General features: G+C 35.8%; 1 protein-coding gene across 1 annotated transcript in view; it reads right to left on the bottom strand.

Annotated features, from left to right (window-relative positions):
• The window catches only part of LOC111152087 (interphotoreceptor matrix proteoglycan 2), an 80237-nt gene that overhangs the window by 51391 nt on the left and 2315 nt on the right, over positions 1–26531 (bottom strand). The window contains exons 3-6 of the mRNA XM_022510397.1: positions 16193–16359; positions 12162–12193; positions 3785–3834; positions 2622–2704 (exon numbers count right to left, since the gene is read on the bottom strand). Coding sequence (XP_022366105.1) covers positions 2622–2704; positions 3785–3834; positions 12162–12193; positions 16193–16359 — 332 coding nt within the window. The remainder of the gene's footprint in view (positions 1–2621; positions 2705–3784; positions 3835–12161; positions 12194–16192; positions 16360–26531) is intronic.

Here is a 26531-nt window from a genome sequence, read left to right as displayed (position 1 = left end):
TCCAGAGAGGTGAATCAGTATTGTGTGAATACATGGTATATCCCCTGATACTTTATAATCTAGGCTTTAGTTTTATATACCACAAAGGGATAGGATAAAAAGCAAAAGTTGTGTACATGTTGAAAGGTCAGATCAAAGACTCCCAAATAATAGTGAAGATTTGTGGTGAGCATAGAATAAGGGCAGACTTGTCAAATCACTACGCCATATACGTGAAACTAATGTGACATTGTATATCAACTATACTTCAATTAGAAAAAAAAAAGGCTCTTGTATTGCCTGTAAGGTGACTGTTATTGTATATTGTCTCTGTTTCTTTCTGATCTACTACTTTTAGGGTCTCTCTTTGCTTAGAGGACCCCTTTCAATATTTCCTGTAGAGCTGGTTTGGTGTTTGCAAATTCTTTCAGTTTTTGTTTGTCCTGGAAGCTTTTAATCTCTCCTTCTATTTTCAATGATAGCCTAGCTGGATATAGTATTCTTGGCTGCATGTTTTTCTCGTTTAGTGCTCTGAATATATCATGCCAGCTCTTTCTGGCCTGCCAGGTCTCTATGGATAAGTCTGCTGCCAATCTAATATTTTTACCATTGTACGTTAAAGTGCAAAAAAGAATTTTAAGAAAATAAAATAATAAACTTCCATGTAAATGTAAAACAGATTTTATCCAAAACAAATATAACACAGTCCAAAAAAAAAAAAAAAAAAAAAAAAAAAGAACAAATACAGGGACTCCAGGTGGCTCAGTCTGTTGAGCATCCGATGTTGAGCATCTGACTCTTGATTTCAGTTCAGGTCATGACATCAGGGTCTTGGGATCTGGCCCCACATGGGGCTCTGAGATTGGTGCACAGTCTGCTTGTCACTCCCCCTCTGTTCCTCCCTCCTTCTCTCTCTCTCACTCAAATAAAGAAATAAAATCATTTTTTAAAAAAATTTTTTAAAAAGAACAAATATAATACAATCTAATTTGTGGGATTGAAAAGAAAGAATTAAAAGAGAGAAAGAAAGAACAATAATATCAAAAAACAGAATATAAAGCAGTAGGGTGATTATTTGAATTACAATGTTCTAATATTCTTGCATTGCTTAAGATAAGGATGAAGATTTTGAAAAATTTAAATTTTGCTAGATTATACATTACAACTTATGGGGTAACTTCCAGGGTAAATATTTTATATATATATAATATAAATATTATAAATACTACACATAATAATATATATATTTTATAACTTATAGGGAAACCACTAACAAAACAGAAATAAAGTATATCATTTCTATAACAGGAGATGGAAAATGTATTAGGGAAAAAACTGAACTGTAAAAAAAACTGAACCTTTAGGCTTCATCTTGAACTAGACATACAAGCAATCTAATTCTTGTTAGGGATCTATACTGCTTTGTTTTCTTACTCATTCTATAAATTGGCTTCAAATAGTCTTCTCTTTTGGATATTAATATTCCAATTGATTATATATGTCTTTTACTTCTATTACAGGGAATTCTATCTCATTCTATGACTATTTCCAGACCTAAACCCACAACTATTTTGCTTCAAGTTCAGAACCACAGGATCACTTTTTACTCATTCATTCATAAATATTTATTGAATGATAGTATTTCCCAGCACCATCTTCTCTGGAGAAAGTTTATAGAAGGTGAATGTATTGATTCCAGCATCCACTCATGGATCCCACATTACTACCACCCTTATTCGGTGACAGAGAAAGTGGTGGGGCAGAGTGGGGTGACTTAACTGCATTTCATATAAATTAAAATGTCCAACCTGGAAAGAAAAGGTACAAGGTAACTAAATTACACATTTCTAGTGAATGTGTTCAGTCATAGTTTGTACTACATTAAGTAATCTAGGATTATGAACCCCAAATTTTAATAATTCATGTTTAACAAAATTTCTAACAAAATATTTCCAGCTTCCTGGGCAGCCTTTGTACTTTAAAAAAAAAAAATCTCTCAGGGCGCCTGGGTGGCTCAGTGGGTTAAAGCCTCTGCCTTTGGTTCAGGTCATGATCCCGGGGCCCTGGGATCGAGCCCCGCATCGGGCTCTCTGCTGAGCAGGGAGCCTACTTCCTCCTCTCTCTCTGCCTATTTGTGATCTCTGTCTGTCAAATAAATAAATAAAATCTTTTAAAAAAAAAAAGAAAAGAAAAGAAAAAGAAAAAAGATTTTAAAAAACTCTTTTCAAATGCATCATTATTAAGCACAGTATTTCTTGATTTTTCAGTTACATAAAATCTATATCCTTTCCCTCTGAAGAAGAGAAGACTAAGTCCTGATCTATTATGGGATAGAAGAACATAGGCAAAAACCCCACGGTAAATTATGTCACATAACCCACAAGAGACAGTGAGTTTACCATGATGACAATTCTCCAGGTTCCAAGTCATTTCATTTACAACTTGAAGCTCTCTTGCAAAGCAGATTGATTTGGCTTTCCAGGGATTTTTAGATTCTTTTTAATACACTGGTTTTAGAATCCACAATATTTCCATAAAGGAAACCACATGAAGTCTTGTGTAGTTTCACAATGGAATATAAGTCTCTCTTAACCCCTGTTCTCCACGTCAGAAACGAAATAACAAAACACAGCATCACTCACACTCACCTCAGGCCTCTCCTTGCTGCTCTCTGAGGTACCTTCAGAGGTAGTCACCTCTGGATATGGAGCACTGAGAACAGCACCTAAGTAGGAAAACAAAGTCAGTATATGAATTCAGAGTCATATCAGGAAATACCAATCTGACTTCAAAACCATTCCTGTAAGTCATTTGCTCTTTCATCCTGGAAATTCAGTACATTCAAACCTTAAGACACATTTGCATAGAGTCTCCTAGAACAGAATATAGTTATAACTCATTCATTCATTCATTCAGTGGCATATAATGAGCTTACTATATGTCAGCCACTAAGCAATTGCTAAGGATACAGACAAAATTTTTATCCTTAAAGAGCTATCTATTAAAGGGGACAGACACTGAAAAAAGTTAATAGCACCTTGGTGAGTGCTGTGAAGTGTGTAAGCCTAATGATTCACATACCTATACCCCTGGGGCTAATAATACTTTATATGTTAATTAAAAAAAGAAAAGTAATACCACCAGACAGGAAAAGTGGGTGATGGTTGGAGACTGGCTATGAATTGATAATTGTTGAAGCTGGCCTCGTTGTATAATTCTACTTTTTGCATATGTTTGAAATTTCCAAGAAATAAAACTTTTTTAAAAAAATTAAAAATGAAGAAAGCAACTACCAATTCATAGGAGATACAGAGATCAAAGGAACATGTTAAAGTACCCCCACAGAATACAATCTGAAAAATCCTCATTCTGAGAAACTCTTTCAGGACAACTGACAACTGGTGGAACTAGAAAGGTTCTACCTATTGACATAGGTAATGGTTACAGTGTTTGCCTTAAAGTAATTCTTTAGGTCATACATTTGTTTTAAGCAGCTTTCTGATTTTCATTAGACTTAATAATTAAATATCTTTAAGTACTCACAACATAGTGCCATAGAATAAATGATAACACAGTTACTTCTTGAGATTCTTGAACAACACATAAGGAAAGAGAAACCTAGTATTTTTTAAATGTGAGCTGAAATGTGTGCTTGCTTGCAAGATCATCTTAAGCCATAAATAATTTAAAAAGAAAAGTGAAGCCTGATGATTCACAGACCTGCATCCCTGAGGCAAATAATCCATTATATGTTAATAAAAAAAAACAACAACAAAGAAAAGTGAATAAATGTACAAGAGCATACCTCCCGATGTTGAGGTATCACCAACAGGAAACGGAGATGATAATTCAGGGCTAAGGTTAAAAAAGACGTTTAAAGTTAACAAAGATGATAGAAATATATGGATATATTTTGAAGTCTGTTTTCCAAAAAAGGAATTCACTACATCTCCAAACTTGGTTCCCAAACCCAAGTAAGTACTTATTTAACAAAGTTAAAAAATAATAGTCTTCATAATTCACTTATTTTACATGTATTGATTTTTGCTCAAGTAGAATCACCCTACATAAAGTACTCCCCTACTTACTATTCTATAAGCCTGTTTGAATTTTTCTCAGTTATTATCAGTATGTGAAATTATGTGTCGACTTATCTATCTACTTTTTTATTTCTGTCTCCAATCTCTAATCCTCTAGAATGGCATTGGCATGGTAGTCACTGGACCTATGTGCTAATTTAAGTTAAGTAAAATTAAATAAAGTTTAAAATTCTGATCCTCCTTCACACTAGGCACATTTCAAGTGCTCCATAGTCACATGTGCCTAATGGCTCCCATATGGAACAGCATAGTAAAGAATATTTCCATCATCATAGAAAGTTCTATTCAATAGGACTGCTGTAAGAATATAAATTCTATGAGAATAGGAACCTTGCCTGCCATATTCTTATTCTACCTCCAGCCTAAACTAGTACCTGCCATTTAGTAGACACTAAACAGATATTTTTAGAATGAAAGAATAAACAAATACTATTAGCCAGGGAGTGGACAAGACATCTGGCATACAGCTGTGGATAAACACATGATCTATTAAAGTTACAGTGTTACAGGAAATAGGCAATAAATAAATGATTACAAATGTAACAAGTAGTGCAGGCAGGAGAGTACTTGTTGCTAAGGAAAAAAATATAAGCACAGATCTCATGTCATTGGAGAAATCATAGAAATCATAATTTTTTTTATATAAAGAAAGTCAAGCTTAGAGAAATGACTTGCTATAGGCCACACAGCTAACAGGCTGCAAGTCACACAGCGATCGTTTCACCATGCCACTTTGCAACTACAAGAGAAGATCAAAAGGTAATCTGAGCAGCACTGAGGTGGCTCAGTCATTTGTCTGCCTTCAGCTCAGGTCATGATCCCAGAGTACTAGGATCAAATCCTGGGACTAAGCCCGGAGTCAGTCTTCCAGCTCAGTGGGAGTCTGCTTCCCCCTCTCCCCCTGTCCCTCCACCTTAAATAAATAAATAAACTCTTTTTTTTTTTTTTTAAAGATAATCTGAGAAGTCCCTTCTAAAGGAAAGAAAGTGGATTTCTCCAAGTCCAAATTTCCACTTAACCAAAAATATAAAATTTAAAGTGCAGTAATTTAAGGAAGTTTTATTTATTTGTTTTAAAGTTTTATTTATTTAAGCAATCTCTACACCAAATGTGGGGCTCAAACTCATGACCCCAAAATGAAGAGTCGCATGCTCCCTGACTAAGCCAGCTAGATGCCCCTTAAGAAGTTACAGAACTTGAAAATTTGTGATATGTGGAAAAGGGATGTTCTGTTGACCTTTTACAAAGGAGTTACATGGTGATTCCATCTGTTGGATGGTGATTACATTACTATTAAAAGTTGAAAACTATCTTCAGCTTTATACTAGTGAGCTTCCTCAGGTGATTCGATTATAGGCAAAAATATTTCCATCATAGGGGTGCATGGGTGGCTCAGTCAGTTAAGTGTCTGCCTTCAGCTCAGGTCATAATCTCAGGGTCCTGGGATCCAGCCCTGCATTTCCCTCCCCTGCTCTCCATTCATTCTCTCTCTCTCTCTCTCTCTCTTTCTCTCTGTGTCTCTCTCAAATGAATAAATAAAAATCTTTAAAAAAAAAATGTCTCCACAACAGACTTGCCAATGTGCAAATGAGTCCTATCTTCAGACAACTCCTTTAAATTGCCCTATTGCTCTCTAAATTATGTCATGGTGGTGGGACAGGAGATTACTCAAAGCCACCAGATAAACACAGCATACATGTTGAAGCATCAATTTTACTTGAAGCATAGGCAGGTGAGGAATAAGTAAGAACTGATGTGTAATTCAAAACATTTTTATATTAAAACAAATATGATTACATTGTGGAATTGAATATAAAGTTAAAATTAAAATCAAGATATTAAATATGGGGGCGCCTGGGTGGCTCAGTGGGTTAAGCCTCTGCCTTCAGCTCAGGTCATGGTCTCACGGTTCTGGGATCGAGCCCCGCATCGGGCTCTCTGCTCGGCAGGGAGCCTGCTTCTCCCTCTCTCTCTGCCTGCCTCTCTGCCTCCTTGTGGTCTCTCTGTCAAATAAATGAATAAAAAAAATTTTTTAAAGATATTAAATATGATAATTCAAAGATATTTTATCACTAGAACTGGACTGGGGAAGTCAACTAGGACCATGTTCCCCAAACTCCCAGGCTTTGGTAAAAAAAATTGAGAAACTGGGGCACTTGGCTGGCTCAGTTGGTAGAACATGCAACTTCTGATCTTAGGGCTGTGAATTCCAACCCCACAGTGGGTATAGGGATTACTTAAAAAAATAAAAAATCTTAAAAAAAAAGAAAAGAAAGAAAATTTGAGAAACCAAGTTTTAAAAAATCTCATATTTTTCTTCTTTTTAAAAATATTATCTAGAAAGAATAACATATTAAACCCTTACACCAAAACTATCACTTTTGGTTATTTATAAGCATTTGCAAGAAATTGCTTCTCAGTGAGCTGTCTGTCATCTAAAAAAACCTAAGGAATACGATATCTGGATAAGTCATTATGATGAGGGATGAATGGAGAAAGAGCCTAGATGATGAGAAAGCATCAAGAGACTTCTCAGGTTGCAGGGAGTAGAGCTAAAATAAATAAGATTCAAATGCATTTGAGACAGATATTAACATAATTAGATCTGAAAAGAGTCTATCAGTTGTCCACAAGGCAGAATGCCTTGCCAATACCTTCATTTAATAGAGGAAAAAAGTCCAAATGAATAAAGCAATTTTTCCTGGATGACACAATGATTTGATATGGCCCAAGGCCTAAAATTCCTAACCATATCTAATTACCTTTTCAATAATAACAACAGCAAGAATGAGTACCACTAAATTTATCATGTGTCAAGCATTGTCTTGAGTGTTTCTTCTTGGTTAACTCATTTAATTCCAGCAACAATCTTAAAGGGAAAATACTATTAACCTCATTTATACATAAGAGGAAACTAATATTAGAAGAGGTTAAGAACTTGTTCAGAGTCACACGGCTAGACAATGGAGGAGCTATGATGTAAAACAGGCCCATCGGATTCCAGAAACCTCTCTCTCACTCATCTTAATTCCTCACAACATGGCTTTACGTGAGCCATATTGACTAGAAGGGCAACCAACATGGTTTCACTTGCTTGTAATAATAATGGCCTACATAAACTTAACAACCTAAAAGTCAAAGTATATAAAGTCCCAGAAAAAGGAAGGGAAACCCAGTAAAAGTTGAAGAGCTCTGGAGAGCATCCAGGCATGAAGAGCAAAAAGGTCAAAGTAAGACAGAGGGGCCAAAGCATAACACAGTAACTAGAACAGGAAGTTGGGATGATATGGCAAAGTAACAAGACCTCAACAGGTTTCAAATTATCCCTCACATCAAGATCACATTTGTTAAATAATTCACAGGGATAAAGAAGAATAACAGGAAATATAGTCAATAATATAACAATAACTTTGTATGGTGACAGATGGTAACCACACTTATGGTGGTAAGAATTCTGTAATGTATAAAATTGTTGAATAACTATGTTATACACCTAAAACTAATATAATATTATATATCAACTATGCTTCAATTAAAAATAAAATTTTTTAATTTAAGAAGAGAATTACTGCAACTAAAAATAAGTAAATAAGTTAAATTTCAGATAATTCTCTAAGGAAGTATTCACAACAGAGAAGTTTGTTTACTTCAGTAGAACTAGATTTCACTTACTAAATTCAGAATAACATTTTAACGATGGTAAGTAGGCAATGCTCAGTAATTCAAATCTCTTGTCTAACAGTCCAATGCTTAATCCCTCATTTTCCCACTCTCCTTTCAAAAAACAGTGAAAAAAAAAAAAAAAAAACACTTAACAAGAATCCTTTCAACATGTTCTCATTAGGTATGCCTCCTGCAGGGATCCCCTAAAATGTCACAACAGAACAAGGACACAAAGTTGCATTGAGTTTGGAGACAGAAATACTACTCCATTTCTAGGCCAAACCACAAATGTGAAATTGTTTAGCTAAGACCTTTAGCTTAATACCAGCAGCGAACAACCTTCTACTTTTCCTCAGCTCATCCAGCACATTAATTTATTCCTCATGTCTACTACCTAATCCTATCAGAATTCAGGTGAGATGGCACCAAAAGATATCAGAGACACATCGAGCATAAGTTTAAAAACAAGCCAAGCATAATTTCCGATCTAGATTACTACTTCCCTTGACAATTTTCTATACTTTGCTTTACTCTTGAATCTGTTAACTGTGATCAGCACAGGACAACAAAAGAACTCAAGGCACAGGGCCAGGAATCCTGGGTACTGGTCCCAGAAGTATCATTAACTTTGTTATGCCTTAGAAAAATATCTCAGTTCCTCTGGGCCACAAGAACTTAATCTCAAAAACAAGAATACTTCCCTACACTACCAATTTCCCAAAGGTATGATGGAAACTAAATAAAATATTATATATGCAGAAGCATTATAAAAATATGAGAGGCTAAACAAATATAAGAGAAAACAGAGAGTAATGGAACAGGGACACATGTCCCAAACAGAATAACACATCTGCTTAAAAAACATATATTATTTGGCTTTGTGACAGACATCCTCAACGACAAATGTAAGTTAATTGAGGTACCAAAAAAAAAAAAAAAAAAATGCCAAAGAACAGTCTTTACACCAAGAATATCACCAGAGACCTGATAATAAACTTGAGTAATTGAGCAGAAACTCAGTTATTCATTTAACAACTATTCAGTGAGCACATATCCCAGGTGGTGGTTTGTACTGGTTTTTGAGACTTCACAGTAAGTCCAGAAGGCATGGGGTTAAGCATGGACTGGAGCTGAGTGGAGATGCTTTCAAGATACCCAGCTATAACATACTGCAAATGCTGGAGAAGGGCCTTTTGTAAATAGGTAACATGGGAAAGACTTGAGTGTGCTCAAATGCTAATAAGGAGTTAGTAATGGGAGAAGCTGAAGACTTAAGAAAAACAGAAACACTGATAGGGAGATGTGTAAGAGGTAAAGTGGGATGTAAGGTCCTAAGTGAGCTGGAAAAAAATTTTTTTTTAAGACACAGGGCAAATGATTATATGGGAAGCTTAAAGTGATAGAAAACAGAGTATTTGTTCCAAGTCATATGTCAGCAGGTGGGTCAGAGTTCATAAAGAAGCAGCAATTTAAATCAAAGAGAAAAAGTATGATAAGTACAATAGTAGCCCCTCAAAGACAGCCACATCCTACTCGCCAGAACCTATGAATATGTTAAGTTACATACAAAGGGGAATTAAGGTTGCTAATCAGTTGGCCTTAAAAAGGGAATGTAACCAGGTTTATCTAGGTGGATCCAGCATAATCATAAGGATCCTTAAATATGGAAGAAAGGCGCAGAAGAGTGTCAGAGTATGAAATGTGAGAAAGACTTGACCAGCCATTACTAGCTTTGGAGATGGAAGGGAGTCATGACCCAAGTAATGTGGGTAGTTTCTAGAAGCTGGAAAGGCAAGAAAACAGATTCTCCCCTACATCTTCCAGAAAGGAATGCAAACCTGGCAACATCTTAGGACCCATGTCAGATTTCTGAATGACATAACTGTAGGGGAAATTTGTGTTGTTTACTACTAAGTCTGTGGTAATTTGCTAGAGCAGCAGTAAAACCCAACATGAGAATCTCAAACAGAGAATACAACAGTAATCTCAAAAAAATCATAAAAATAAATTTGAATATAGAAAAATGATGGGCAAATTAAAGGTTTCAGTGGATCACTGTAGTACTCAAGCAGGAGAAAGATGGACTTAGTGAATTCTTAGGGGACTCCCAGGGTTTTGCTCCCACTGTTACTTAACCCCAAGTCACCCTTTTCAGCAACTACCACGGTTGGCAGTTCTCACCCCACCCCAACCTGGTCTGCTTTAGTTACATGGGAAAGATGCTTTAGAGTTTAAAATTCTCAAAATTCACTTATATTTTCATATGTTATTTTTATACATAATTTTCTAAGAATAGTAAATAATATTTTGAGTCCCTTATTATACCTAGTACAGGCCTTACCAATTAAGTATATAATCCAGTCAGTCCTGCTATGATGCTTATTTGTGAATTTGTTCGAATGTGATTAACACAGTAGGAGACAACTGACAATAGTGCAAAATTTCTCCTTTTCTTATACATAATCTCACTGTGAGAAATACTAGGTAGCTACGGAAAAATGCACCCAGTTGAAGTGAGACCCACAGAAAGACACAAAACTACACATACTACATCTTAAGCCTCTTCCAGCTACCCAACTGGATGTGTGGTAAGTGTGTGATAAGCCAACCCAACCCCATACGGTGTTATGACCATCCTACTTAAGATAACCTACTTAAGATAACCCTCCTTCCACCACTTTATAATAACCCACAGGCTCTACACTTGCTAACATCCACCTCCCAAGTAAACTTCAGAGCTTCTTCCAGGTTTAATGCCATGAGTACAAGCTTCTTAACCATATAAGAGGCAGAAAATGTGCTATCATTTTCATTAGGTACTACCATGATGATTACTAGGACTGGTGGGACTCTTCAGAGTATTTAGTTCACTGCCTGTGTGTTGAATGGCAATCACAAGGAACTACCAAGCTCTATTTTTCAGGGGTGAAGAGTCAACACCCAAGAAACCACATGGCCCTATGTACCCCAATATTCATAGCAGCAATGGCCACAACTGCCAAACTGTGGAAAGAGCCAAGATGCCCTTCCACAGAAGAATGGATAAAGAAGATATGGCCCATATATATAAGGGAATATTATGCCTCCATCAAAAAGGATGAATACCCAACTTTTGTATTAGTGTGGACAGGACTGGAGGAGATTATGCTGAGTGAAATAAGTCAAGCAGAGAGAGTCAATTATCATATGGTTTCACTCTCTTGTGGAGCATAAGGAATAACATGGAGGACATTAGGAGAAGGAAAGGAAAAGTGAATTGGGGGAAATCAGAGGGGGAAATGAACCATGAGAGACTGTGGACTCTGAGAAACAAACTGAGGATTTTGGAGGGGAGGGGGATGGGGGTTAGGTGAACCTGGTGGTGAGTATTAAGGAGGGCACATATTGCATAGAGCACTGGGTGTGGTGCATAAACAATGAATCTTGGAATATTGAAAAAATTAAATTAAATTAAAAAAAAAAAGAAAGAAACCACATGGCCCAACATCTAAGTGGGTGCTCAATCCCAGGCCCCACCAGAGACTCAGTGATAACATTAGCTCTATGAACAAGTGAGATCAAACAGAATCCCCTTCCCTCCTGTTTACTCAAATTTGATTTGAAACCTACGTATATCCCACTAGCACCCACCTGTAAACCCCAACTATGCTTTTACCTGGACTCTGCTGTCCAGTTTGGATCTCTAGATGCTGACTCACCTAACTGGCTTTTCAGTATGTCTTCCTAATTTGAAGGAAAATTCTGGACTCTGACCTGGATTTTATGCCATAATAATGTTTTCTATAGAATTACCTACATACTGGCACAATCTAGATACTTTGAGTATGGATAGGATTGAAATCATTAATCCTTATACACTCAAAATCTCTCATCTTCCATGAGCTGTTTTGTACCACTATTGCTCAGGAGGCAAAAATGACCTTAATCCTAAGACTAAAGTCTAATAGGCCAAGAATCCTAATATTGGAGGATTCATCAAGGTTGTGTTATTCCTATATTTCAAGCTCATAATCATCATTTCTTTGTAAAGTGATCCATACCACCGACCACCATTTAATAAACTATCTGCCACAAAGGTGTACCATTTCGTAACATTTTTACTCTTAGACCACAAGCCTCAACAAAAGTAGATCATTCCATATTCCACTTCCAGAAATCTATTTTCTCACCCAAGAGAAAGGAACAAGTCTGCCTCCTGGCAAGGTCAGAAAGTAAACAAGCACAGTGGCTATGATGGTAGTCTTGAAAGGAAAGTGGCCTCAACATGCAGAAAAGCATTTGGGGCTAACCCACAGTCCTGGTCATTGCAGGAACTGGCAAGAAAATAGAAAGGGGCCATTAAATTTGGTGTGAATCTTGGAGTAGGCATGACATGTTTCTGTTGCCAAACATGAAATTAGGGGGAAAAAAGACACTCACCTGCTTACAGTTTCCTTGGTATATGTCAGTTTCTAAGGAAAACAAAAATAAAAATGACCCTGTGAGTTCATGACAGTTATTAAGCAGTAAACAGAATTTATTGCATAGAAAACACTAATACCCTAACATTACATTGTTAGTCTATAAATCTATGCTGTTACTTTCTATGGTTAGACAAATAGTTAAAGCAAGGTACTAACAATGCCAAGTTTGTTTTGGGACTATGGGAATGTCCTGGCACTCAGTCTCTGTTTATGTTTCCAAAAGTTCTTGTGCTTTTTCTTAATGGGCACAGATTAACAGACTTCACTTGTTAATCATTCCAAAAAGATCTACAAATTGGAGATTGGTAGAATTCTACTTTAACCTTCCATGGACTTAGAATCAAAGTTTTTTTGTGATCTAATACATTTATAGAAACTCTTAAATCAGAATAATATAAATATGTGGATAAAATAAATGCTAAATCTGTTTCTCCAGAATTCAGACAAAAAGATATATTGTACCAATAACTGGATTATTCTTCTGGGGCATTCCAAAGCAAATTGTCCCTAAGTTTCCTCTAAATTAATGGTTTTATTCTGAGACCAACATAATAAAAAGAACACTAACTTAGAAGACCTAGTTTCAAGTCCCATTTTCTCTTGCTTCGTAACAGAGGCAAAACCCAAAATCCTTCAATTTCTCATCTATAAAATGGAAAGACTATTATTCTAAATAACTCTCATGATATTTATAAATAACTCATTGCTCTCCTTACACTACAAAGTCTCCTAGAATAATCTCAGCCACTCTAAATGCTTTCAATTACCACCCCGGGCCTGGTGACTCCTACAAGCTGTGTTTATAACCCAGACCATTCTCTTTGGCTTCATACCTAAATGCCAGCCAATTCACATTTCACAGGTGGTTCAAAACAACATATTCAAAAGTGAACTCAATCTCCCACCTCATCTACAAAACTGCTTCTATTCCCAAGTTCTTGTTCTTAGTCATCCAAACTAGAAACAGGGAGGTTTCCAGGCCATTCCCTTAACCTCTCCTACTCCCATCCAACCTATCAGAGTCCTGCTAATCTTTTTCCCTATTTGTATCCCTCATGCTTCCTGTATCTGATGTCTAGCTAGGACCCTCAATTCCTCAGGCATGGGGTAATAAGGGTAGTAACTAGTCCCCCTGATCCCTCTAATTCATCCTATGGTGTGTAGAAACCATAATGATCTTTTTAAAATTCAAAACTGTCCAATCAGCCTGTGACTCATCAACTTAACTATCCCTCAATGATTTCCTATCATCCACAGAGTTTTCTACTCTTCCAGTCTGATCTCCTGTCACTTCTAATCTACCCTTCTGGTATAATGGCCCTAGTCATTCCTTACAAACATTTGGCTTATACTGTCCCCTCTCCCTGAACTGTTCCTCCCAAACTCCTCCTCATTCAGCTAACTTGTTATTTAAGACTCAATCCAGGTGACATATCACCCACTTTGTTTGCATGTTTTATTACATAGTCATTGAAAGTATACTTCCAATGCATTCTAATCTTCCCTTCTGAAAAGTTCCACTTGTGAAAAATACCTTCCAATGTAACATCACAAGAAGCTCATGTGATATATATATATATATATATATATATCATATATACTATACTATATATAGTAATACTACTTTATATCCTATGTATTTGCTGCTCTATCAGCTGGTCCTATAGTCTGGGCACAATTGAGATGGCAACACTGATATAAGTGTAAGTGTGTGTGTGTGTGTGTGTGTGTGTGTGTGTGTATTTTTTACTGAACAGCTATTCCATATTAGCAAATTTGCCAATATTCCATATGACCAAATTTAGCAGTTTGCAAAACTGGTAATGACTGAGAAGGGAGGCACAATGGTAAACAGAAAAAATATGAACTTTTTTAAAAAAGAGAAGCAGGTCTGAATTTAAGCTCCAGCCCATCTGGTTTTGTAATCTAGAATAAGGAATAACTCTGATGCTTAATGTGCTTATCTATAAATTGAGGATATTAGTACCTCCTTGTAGGGTTGTTGTTTATTAAATATAATGTTTTAATGGGCTTAATATGTGGCCTGGTACATGGTATATACCAAGCAACTGGTAACTATTCTCATAATTATTAATATTGAACATTTCAAAATGTGACCGAAGACTCTTCCTCTCAAGTAAATAAGTAAATAAAAATATATTTTTTTTAATGTGACAGAATTGAGGAGCCTGGGTAGCTCAGTCAGTTAAGTGTCTGCCTTTAGCTCAGGTCATGATCCCTGGGGTCCTGAGATGGAGGCCTGCATCGGACTCCCTGCTCAGCAAGGAGACTGCTCCACCCTCTTCCTCTGCCCCCTACCCTGGCTTGTGCTCTCTCTCTCTCTCTCTTGCTTTTGCTCACTCTCAAATAAGTAAATAAAATCTTTTTTTAAAAATTAAATAAATTTTAAAAAATTTTAATGTGACAGAAGAAAAAAATGTAACACCTTGGCTTAAAATGTGAGGTACCATGATTAAAAGTTGAATGTATTTTAAAACCCACAAAAACCTGCACAACTTTGAAATGTTTATAACCCTGCAAAATTTGTCTTGGGTCCACCCATATTTATCAGACCATATTTCTGTTCCCAATTTGCTTTTAGTTAATGAGATCATCCCAATGTAGGGCCAAATGTTGAAAGAATGTCTCTACTAAAAATAAAATTTTTAAAGTAAAAAGAATCAGATGATATATTGTATTACTTTAAGATGTTCAAATCCAATTTTACTAGACTCGAAATAAAAGCTCAGAGTTATCTGGTCAGTAATTCTTTCTTCAGTCTCTCTAAGGTATATAATACTTAAAGCATGTATTTAAGATAACATTTGTAAAAGTTTCTAATTATTTGCAACAAACAGGAAAAAGACATTGCAATTATTGCTTATACACTTTTATTTCAACAAATATCTATTGCATATTTATTTTATCACAGGAATGCAAAATGACAAATAATGACACAATCCTTGCTCTTCAGTTCATAGTCTAGTAGAAGAAATCACACATATAACTAATAATAATAAAATGCAAGTGGTACAACATAAAAGAATTATGGGAGCTCGAAGAATTATGGGAGTTAAATCTATGAGACTGGGGGTTGATTCCTCATAAGGCAGGTTATATCTCAACTGAGGACAGGTAGGACTCAAACTGATGGACAAGGATAGATATAGGGCATATCAGCCTGAATGAGCAACTTACCACATGTATCTAACCAGCTTCATTTTCTTATGAATACATGCATGCTATATGAAAAGGGAAAGGTGAGAGGCACCTGGGTGGCTCTGTCAGTTAAGTGTCTGACTCTTGATTTTGGCTCAGATCATGATCTCAGGATCGTGAGATCGAGCCCAAGTAGTGTTCCACGCTCAGTGAGGAGTCTGCTTGGGATTCCCTCCCTCTTCCTCTGCCCCTCCTCCCACTTGTGCTCTCTCTCTCTAAACTAAGTAAATCTTTTTTTAAAAAAAGAGAGAGAAGGAGAGGGTTGGCAGGCAGGTAATTTGTCTATATGCATGCTTATTTATCCTTTGCTAAGAATAAACTAAATCTAAAAGAAGGAGAACAAGTAAGCAAATTCACTAATTAGAATTATATTTATACTTAACATTTACTCAACGAACTACAACTTCTATCCTAACTAGGGTCATTGGTAGGTACTCCAAATTGATAGTGTGCAAAATTTTGTCAAGAATGCTAGACTCTTACAGATTTATATTCTTAGCCTAAACCATTGCTGAATATTATTTCCAAATATTTACATTTATAAACATAAGCCTGAGGCTCTTATTGGGTTAACAGTGTTTGCTGTAACAGCCAGAGCTAGGGATATAAAGACTAGGCTATACCCTATGGCAGCTCACTCAAATAGACTAATTCAACAACAAAAAGTAAAGTAGGGATTTGGCATTTGCTCTTTCTACCTTCAGGCTTTAACTGTGTATAAGTGCTCCTACAATAGCCCAGCTATTCTTCCCTTGTTAGTACACTTACCTTCATAATTAAACTTCTATGTTCCACAGACTGACTAAAATTTGTGCCCATGTCAAATATAGTTGTGATTCCATCCTCACACAAATTCATCCAGTAATGATATTCCTCACGCCCAGGCAGTCGATCCCAAAATGTCCTAAAGGCTTCCCAAACAGCTTCCTGACACACTGGAAAACAGACAGAGAAGTATTTTATGGAAAATCAATGCACTTTGAGGTTCTCACAACAATCATGAATCTGTTTATTCAGATTCCCAAGGTATTTGTCCATACTGTGCTTTCTGGAGGAGCATGGGAATGATTCTCAGTCAAAGCTCTTCTGTTGATACATGTCCAGTTTAAACTTTTCAGATATGAAGAGAATTTGGACTCCCCACTCCTTTCCCTTAAAAATAGGCTCACGTCAAATAGGCAGGGTATTTTTCCCATCTTTCGGAAAAAAAAAAAAAACCCATGTTTATGTTTTATAAAAGTGGAACAGATATTGAGAATACTTCAATAGGTGGAAGAATAAACTGTGATACATCCATATGATGGAATATTATTCAGTGACAAAAAGAAATGAGGTTCCAAGCAATGAAAAGACACAGTGAATTCTTAGAAGCATATTTCTAAGTAAAGGAAGCCAATCTGAAAAAGCTATATACTATATGATTCCAATGATATGATATTCTGGAAAAGGCAAAATTATAAAAATTGTGAAAAGATCAGTGGTTCCCAGGATTGTGGGGAGGGAGAGATAAAGACATGGAGCACAGTGATTTTTTTTAGGCCAAGGAAACCACTCCGTAGGACACTGTAATAGTGGATACATGTCATTATACATTTCTCAAAACCCATCAACTGTACAACACAATGAGCATAAACTGCACATAAACTATGAGCTTCAGGTAAGAATGATGTGTCAAGGGCACCTGGGTGGCTCAGTTGGTTAAGCAACTGCCTTCAGCTCAGGTCATGATCCTGGAATCCTGGGATCAATTCTCACATCAGGGCCCCTTCTCAGCAGGGAGTCTGCTTTTCCTGCTGACCTCTCTCCTCTCATGCGTGCGCTTGCTCTCTCTCTCTCTCTCTCTCATTTTCTCTCTCTCTCAAATAAATAAAAAATCTTAAAAAAAAAAAAAAAAAAGAATGATGTGTCAAAGGGCTCCTGGGTGGCTCAGTCAGTTAAGTGTCTGCCTTCAGCTCAGGTCATGATCCCAGGGTCCTGGGATGGAGCCTCCCATCAGGCTCCTTGGTTGGTGGGGAGCCTGTTCTCCCTCTCCTCCCTGCTTGTGTTCCCTCTCGCTATCTCTGTCTGTCTCTCTCTCTCTCTCAAATAAATAAATAAAATCTTAAAAAAAAAAAAAAAGAAGAATGGGTCAATATTGGCTCATCAATTGTAACAAATGTACTACACTAAATGTGTGTGTGGAAGAGTAACAGTATAGGTAACTCTCTGGACTTTCAGCTGAATTTTTCTGTAAACCTGAAAATTCTTTAAAAGTTAAAATCTGGGGTGCCTGGGTGGCTCAGTGGGTTAAGCCTCTGCCTTTGGCTCAGGTCATGATTGAGCCCCACATCGGGCTCTCTGCACAGTGGAGAACCTGTTTCCCCCTCTCTCTCTGCCTGCCTCTCTGCCAACTTGTGATCGCTGTTGAATAAATAAAAATCTTAAAAAAAAAAAAGTTAAAATCTATTTAAAAAAAAAAAGGTCAGAGCAGAGAATAAACTGGTGATTGCCAGAGGGGTTGGGGATGAGGGGATGAATAAAATGGGTAAAGGGTAGTGAGATATACAGGGTTCCAATTATGAGATGAGTAAGTCACAGGAATAAAAGGAACAGTATAAGGAACACAGCCAATGGTATTTTAATAGCATTGTATGGTAACAAATGGTAGTGACACTTACAGTGAGCACAGCATAATGCAGAAACTTGTCTAATCACTATGTTGTACACCTGAAACTAATGTAACATTGTATGTCAATTATACTCTAAAGAAATTTTTTTAAAGATAAGAGAACTAAAAAAATAAAAATGATCTTCCAGAGAAAGGTACTGCTATATTAAAATAAAAAATAATTCAATCTATCTGCTAAATTATTCCAAAGGATCAAATCTGCAAAGGATGCTAAACAGGCTGTCTGCACATTTTGTATAGAACTAAGTGTATTGCTATCCTGCAGTCATTTCATTGACTAAATGCCAGACACTGTGGACAACAGACAGACTGAGATGGGAGAGAAGAGGAACAGAGTGCTGAGGGAGAAAGATCGATGCAAATGCATAGAGATCAAGACCATTATTTTTCGTCCCAAGAAAACTGAAGGTGTACCCAGTAGCATATTAAGGTGAAGCCCCTGAACTCACAGAGTCAGAAAGTCTAACAGAATTCTAGCCCTAGCCACACCATGTACTAGCTTCATAACCAGGGGTAACTTACCTAGCCATTTAAGGCTTCAATGTACTCATCTCTCTTATTTAACTAGATAAATCATTATTGCCTTACCTATCTACCTGTAAGAGTTTTATAAAGTCCTTAGTGCTACATGAATATTAATGTTATCATCATAATGGATTCTGGTTGTCTCATAGTTTTTTGACAGAAGAAGATAGTCTAAGCCAAAAAAAAAAAAAAAAAACTACACTTTAAGAAAGAGGAAAATATATGACTATTTAAAGTTCCTCTAACAGTTGATTTTTTAGGGCTAAAATGAAACTTTGGTTGCAAACTTAGTTTTCTCTTTCAGTGAACTAACTGCAAACTGCATCCTTATAACTGCTCTTCAGAACTTCTGATATTACAGAATTCAGAAGAATCCAGCCAAAGTTGACTGAGGCAGAGCTGACCACCTGTAGATTCAGAATTCTTCCCCGCTTCTTAAAAATTTCACATGAAAATTTAGTGCCCACCAGAAGACAATGCAAAGGTGAATGTCTCAATTGGCAAAATAAATAAATTTTTTGTTGTCACAAAAAATGAATGTCTATAAGGTCTAGTTATGAAAAATGTGATTCAAAGAAATTATAAAAAATATTATAAGACTGAGTGTGTATCTATAAAGAAAGAAAAATAAATCTCAATAATTTATTTACAATATACACAAAAAATAATTTGAAATATGAAAGCTAATATTACAAAGTTCCTAAAAGAAAACACAGAAGAATATGTATAACTTGAGGACAGGCAAAGATTTCATAGGACATAGAAAGCAACAACTACAAAAGGAAAAAAAAAAAGAAATTAGAATTTATCAAAACAACTACTCATCAAAGATATTATTAATAAAAAATAGATAGGCAGGGGTGCATGGGTGGCTCAGTCATTAAGCATCTGCCTTCAGCTCAAGTCATGATCCCAGAGTCCTGGGATTGAGCCCTGCTCAGCAGGAAGCCAGCTTCTCCCTCTCCCTCTGCTTGTGTCCCCTCTCTCGCTGTGTCTCTCTCCATCAAATAAATAAACAAAATCTTTTAAAAAAAGAAATGGATAGGCAAGCCATACCTCTGGCAGAAAATATTCAAAATACATATATCTCCCACAGAACCAGTATTTAGGATATTTAAAGAATTTCTACAACTCTAATAAAAAGGCAAACAATCTAATTTTCAAAACATGTAAAAGACTGGAACAAACACTTTACAAAGGAAGTATATGTGAAAAAGCGCTATCATTCACCTTCAGAAAAATGCAAATTAAAACATCCACACATGAATCACTAGCATTAAGATGGTACTATCACTAAACTGATCTACAGATCTAAAGCAATCCTATCTGAACACAGGTTGACTTCTTTATAGAAATTGACAAGCTAATTCTAAAATTCATATAGAATTACAATAAACCTAGAATAACTAAAATAATTTTGAAAAAGAACAAATAGATAAACTGGACTTTATCAAAAATCAAAAACTTTAGTGCATAGAAGACACCATCAAGAAAGTGAAAAGACAAACCACAGAATAAGAAAAAATACTTTCAAATAATTTATCTGATAAGAAACCTGTATCTAGAATATATAAAGAATGGTTACAACTCAATAATTTTTTAAAAACTGAAAAAAGGGAAGGATTCAAAGATATTTTTCAAAAGAAGATATTCAAATGACAAAAAGCAAATAAAAAGATGTTTAATGTTACTAATCATTAAAGAAATGCAAATCAAAACCAGGGAATACTATTTCACACATACTAGGATGGTGGTGATTTTTTTTTTTTAAAGGAAAATCATAGTGCTAGCAAAGATAGAGAAATAAGAAACTCACACACCACCGTTAGGAAATTGAGATGATACAGCTACTTTAGAAAGTACTACCTGGCAGTTCCTCATACAGTTAAACATAAAGTTACCATATAACCCAGAAATTCACTCTTAAGTATACACTTAAATAACTGAAAACATCCCAAATGCCCAACAACTGACGAATGGATAAATGAAATATGGTATAGCCATATAAGGAAATACTATTATTTGGCCATAAAAAATAAACCAGTAATGTATGCTACAACATGAATGAATGTTGAAAACATTATGCAAAGTGAAAGAAGTCAGTCACAAAAAACCACATATTATATTATCTCATTTATCTGAAATATCCTTAATAGATAACTCTATAGAAATAAAAAGCAGATTTGTGGTTGCTTAGGCCTCAGGAGAGGGACAGAGGAAATAAAGGGTAAGAGAGTGATGACTAAAGGGTATGAGGTTTCTTTTTGAGGTGATGAAAGGTTCTTAAACTCAGTGTGATAATGGTTGCATATTTCTGTGAACATATTAGAAAACCATTGAATTCTTTACATTAAATGGATGAATTGTATGGTATGTGAATTATGTCTCAATAAAATTGTAAAAGTAATTCTTTCCAGAAAGGTAATATATCCTTAATTTATCCAATGGCTTTCCATTTGTGAGCTATCTGACAAGAATGTCCAATTAACAAACATGAAATATGGAATTCAGAATATGTACATTTAAATAGAGGAGGAGAACTGGGTGAGGACAGGGTTGGGGGGTAGCCTGGACCCCTCATGTAGCTTAGAGAGAGAAAACCCACATAGGACACTGCAGCCAGTAGAGTGAAGAGTAAAATCAGCACATCCCAGGAAAAGAGGTACTAAGAAGGGCAAAACTTTACCAGAGACAATTGCCACACACTTTGCTATGGCCTAGAAGTAGACCTGTTCTGAAATCCCAACCTTGTTAAACAATTTTCATATCATCTTTAGTGACTGTTGAAGATTTTTGAGAAAACAGGTGATCTACAAATGCCTCTCTTGTGGCAAAGAAAACCTGCCCTGCAAACTGCTGGAAGAAAGCAAAATGTAATAGCAGTACTCTGAAGAAAGAAATGCTTGTATTTAATCTGTCTTTAATCCTGTTACTAGGACTCAGGCTGTGCATATTACCCAGTACATAGAAATCCAGTATGGAACAAAGTCTTTCTTTAAGGTATTTTCCTCTCAAAATCATGGTGCCCAAAGCATATGGAACATTTTGGTGCAATAAGGCAAGAAATAAAAGGCATATAAATTGGAAGATAAGAAGTAAAATTATCTTTATTTGCAAATAAAATAATAATCTATGCAGAAAACCTTAAGGAATACACAAAAAGCTACTAGAGCTAATAAGTGAATTTAGCAAGTTACAGAATAAAAGGTCAATATACAAAAAGCAGTTGTATGCCTATATACTAGCAAGGAATAATCAGAAATTAAAATAACATTAACAATGGCATGAAAAAAGTAAACTAAATCTGATAAAAAGGATGTGTAAGACCAATACACTGAAAATTACAAAAAGCTGCCAAGAGAAATGGAAGAAGACCTAAATAAATGGAGGTATATACCACGTTCATAGATCAGAAGACTCATTATTGTTAAGATGACAATTCTTTCCAAATTGACTAACAGATTCAACTCAATTCCAATCAAAATTCCAGCAGCCCTTTTTGTATAAGTTGGCAAGCTGATTCTAATATTTATATGAAAAACAAAGGAACTCACATAACCAAGCAAATCTGAAAAAAAAAGAACAAAGTTGAAGAACTTTCCCTGTTAAAGACTTATTATAATCAAGACAGTATGGTATTGGCATAAAAATAGACAAAGAGATCAATGGAAGAGAATGAAGACTACAGAAGTAGACCCACCATATACAGAAGATTGATTTCCAACAAATGTGCAAAGGCAAGAAAGGATAAATTTTTTATTGCCTCATGTTTGTATTTATTTATATATTTTTTGCATTTTCTTTTTTATTTTTCATTATGTTCAGTTAGCCAACATATAGTACATCCTAAGTTTTTGTTGTAGTGTTCAATGATTCATTAGTTGCCTAAAACACCCAGGGCTCATCCCAACATTGGGTAATTTTTTTTTTAAATATTTTATTTATTTATTTAGAGAGAGTACATGAACAGGGGGAGGGGCAGAGGGAGAGGGAGCTAGGGACTCTCAAGCAGACTCCATGCCCAGCATGGAGCCAGAGTGGGGCTCAATTCCATGAACCTGAAATCATGACCTGAGCTTAAATCAAGAGTCAGATGCTAACCTGAGCCACGCAGGTGCCCCAAGGATAATCTTTTTAAATAAGTGCTGCTGGAACAACTGGCTTAGCATATGCAAAAATTTAACTTTGATCCATATACACCATATATAAAAATTACCTCAAAGTAGATCATAGACCTAAATACAAAACCTAAAAATTATAAAATTTCTATAGGGAAAGATAGGAGAAAATACTTGTCACTTTGGGTTAAGCAAACTTAGATATAACACTGAAGGCAAGGATAATCCAAAAAAAAAAAGATAAGTTGGACTTCATCAAAATTTAAAATTTTTCTTTGTCAAGAGACATTATTAAGAAAAAAAAACCACACATTGGGTGAAACTATATGCAAAACATATATCTGACAAAGAACTTGTATTTAGAATACATTAAGAACTCTTACAATTCTATAAGACAAATGACCCAATCATTTGGGTTGTCACCAAAAAGGATACACAAATGGTGAATGAGTACATGAAAAAGGTGCTCAACATCATTAGCCATTAAGAAAATGTATATTAAAGCCACAGTAAGGTATCACTTCATATTCACTAGAATGGGTAAAGACTGACTATACTGAGTATTGCAAGAATGTGGAAAAACTGGAAATCTATTACATATTATGTGGTACAGCCACCTTGGAAAACATTTTAGAAATGTCACAAAAGTTAAACATATAAGGCCCAGCCATTCCACTCCTATTAACCAATAGAAAGAAAACATATGTTCACACAAAAACTTAAACAGAAATGTTCATAACAGATTTCTTTATAATCACCATTAGCTGAAAACAACTGAACTATCCCAAAATGTGATATATCCCTAAAATAGAAGACTACTCAACAATAAAAGGTAACAAACTACTGATAGACAAAAAGAATCATAGATGAGTCTCAAAATAATTACACTGAGCCAGATAAAAAAGTGTACATATTGATTACATTCATATATAAAAGTGCGGAAAATGCTAACAATTCATAGTGATAAAAACCAGATTAGTGATTGCCTCAGTACCAGGATAAAGGGAAGTGCTAAGGGAGGGAGAGATTACAAAGGCAAATGAGAAAATATTTGGAGGTAACTGATAAATTCATTTTCTTAACTGCATGATGATTTCAAGGGTAAAAACATTTTTCAAAACTAATCAAGTAATATAATTTAAATACACAGCTCATAATCCTTCAATGTATACATTAATAAAGCTGTATTTTAAAAGTGCAACTACAAGTGGAATTTTTTAAATGGGAGGATACTACTAACTGCATTCAATTCCAAGTACCCTCAATATCTGTTTAATTTTACAAATCATTAGGTTAAATGCAGTTGCTTCTTGCTTAAATGAAGATATTTTTCAAGTTTATTACACCAACTAGCAACTGAAGCCAGATACTCTATGAAGGAAAAATTGCACAAACCATTAAATTGAATTAGCTTAGTTGGACATTGAATGATCTCTCCCTCTAAGTTCCAAACATTTTGTTCCAAGCGCATAATCTCAATTATATCTATAAAATCTCTTTACAACCTATGCTGAAATATTCATTTTTCCTAATTTTCAAAAACACATTTACTCTTTACAAATGACAGTAATAACTGTACCAACATTGATACCATCTTGATCTGCTTGTGCCAACGCTTTTAGCTCTGTGAGGTCCCTTTCCAATGATTCCATTCATAGGATCTGTATTTGAAAATCAATTATTTAGGAACGCTTTTCATTTTGTTGGCTTCTTTTTCAATAGTATCTCTTAAATTTATAAACATAAGAAATTAAAAGATATAACCACAATTCTTTTTTTTTTTTTTTTTTTTGCTGATCTGTTCCTATTTTTCATTTTATTTTATTTAAATTCAATTAATTAACATATACTCTATTAATAGTTTCAGGGTAGAGTTCAGTGATTCATCAGTTTCATATAACAACCAGCGCTCATTACATCAAGTACCTTCCTTAATGCCCATCACCCAGTTACACCATCCCCCCACCCACCTCCCTTCCAGCAACCCTCACTTTGTTTCCTATAGTTAAGAGTCTCTTACAGTTTGTCTCCTCTCTGATTTCATCTCTTATTTCTCCTGTCCTTCCCCTATGGTCCTCTGTTTTGTTTCTTAAATTCCACATATGAGTGAAATCATGTAACTATCTTTCTCTAACTTATTTCACTCCCTTAAGACTCTCTAGCTAGATCTACATTATTGTAAATAGTAAGATTTCATTTTTTGATGGCTGAGCAAGATTCCAGTGTGTGTGTGTGCGTGTGTGTGTGTGTGTGTGTGTGTGTATCACATCTTCTTTATCCATTCATCTGTCCATGGACATCTGGGCTCTTTCCATAGTTTGGCTATTGTGGACATTGCTGCTATAAACACTGGGGTGCAGGTGTCCCTTTGGATCACTATGTTTGTACCCTATATCTAGCAGTGCAAATTCCTAGGGTCCTAGGTTATCTCTATTTTTAACTTTTTGAGGAACCTCCATACTCTTCCAGAAAGGTTGTACCAGCTTGCATTCCCACCAGCAGTGTAAGAGGGTTCCCCTTCTCCACATCCTTGCCAACATTTGTTGTTTCTTGACTTGATATAACCACATTTCTTTTTTTTTAAGTGATTATATCAAGATGTTATTTATATATTTATTTATCTATCTATCTACCAGAGACAAAGCGCACTAGCAGGTGGAGTGGCAGGCACAGGGAGAAGCCGAACAAGGAGCCTGATGTGGGACTTGATCCCAGGATCCCAGGGTCATGGCCTGAGCTGAAGGCAAACACTTAACCAACTGAGCCACCCAGGCATCCCCATAACCACATTTCTTAAGTGGTTATTTCCTCTTCACTATTTAACCAACAGCTATATAGATATTCTGATCTATTTATTTCAAAAGTAAAAATCTAGGAAGTAGAAATCATGTTTTGTTAAGTTATAAACTGTCATTCTCACTCATCTTCAGTCCTTTATTCTATTCCCACCCTCTTTGGAATTTGCCACTTCTGGCACATACCCCATACACAAAGGCACAGTCAATAGATTTCCATTAAAAAGGTAAAAGGAGGGGTGCCTGGGTGGCTCAGCGGTTGAAGCCTCTGCCTTCAGCTCAGGTTATGATCTCGGGGTCCTGGAATCGAGCCCCGCATCGGGCTCTCTGCTCTGCAGGGAGCCTGCTTCCTCCTCTCTCTCTGCCTGCCTCTCTGCCTACTTGTGATCTCTGTCTGTTAAATGAATGAATAAATAAATAAATAAATCTTTAAAAAAAAAAAAAAGGTAAAAGGAGGGACGCCTGGGTGGCTCAGTTAGTTAAGCCACTGCCTTCGGCTCGGGTCATGATCCCGGGGTCCTGGGATCGAGTCCCACATCGGGCTCCTCGGTGGGGAGCCTGCTTCTCTCTCTGCCTCTGCCTGCTTGTGCACTGTCTCTCTCTCTCTCTCTCTCTGACAAATAAATAAATAAATAAAATATTTTAAAAAAAAGGTAAAAGGAAAGCTTACTACTTAGTTATGTTTGATAGTCCCAAAATAAAATTAAGAGATATAAATACCTGCTTTAAAAAAGGTGCTAATAGAGTGACACTTTAATAAAAAAAATTAAATATATAAATATATGTAATATCTGGTATTAATTTTTTTATTTTAAAAACAATTGCTTAGACAGTATTATGCTAAGTGAAATAAGTCAGTCAGACAAAGATAAATACTGCATGGTTTCACTCATATGTGGAATTTAAGGAACAAAACAAATGAGCAAAGGTTAAAATAGAAAGAGGCCAACCAAGAAACAGACTCTTGAGAGAACAAACTGAGGGCTGCTGGAGGGGAAGGG

The sequence above is a fragment of the Enhydra lutris genome, unplaced genomic scaffold (assembly GCF_002288905.1).
Source record: "Enhydra lutris kenyoni isolate GAN:26980312 unplaced genomic scaffold, ASM228890v2 scaffoldscaffold2, whole genome shotgun sequence".
NCBI classification, from domain to species: domain Eukaryota; kingdom Metazoa; phylum Chordata; class Mammalia; order Carnivora; family Mustelidae; genus Enhydra; species Enhydra lutris.
Note: the sequence above shows the minus strand (reverse complement) of the source record. Positions and strands in the feature narration are given on the sequence as shown.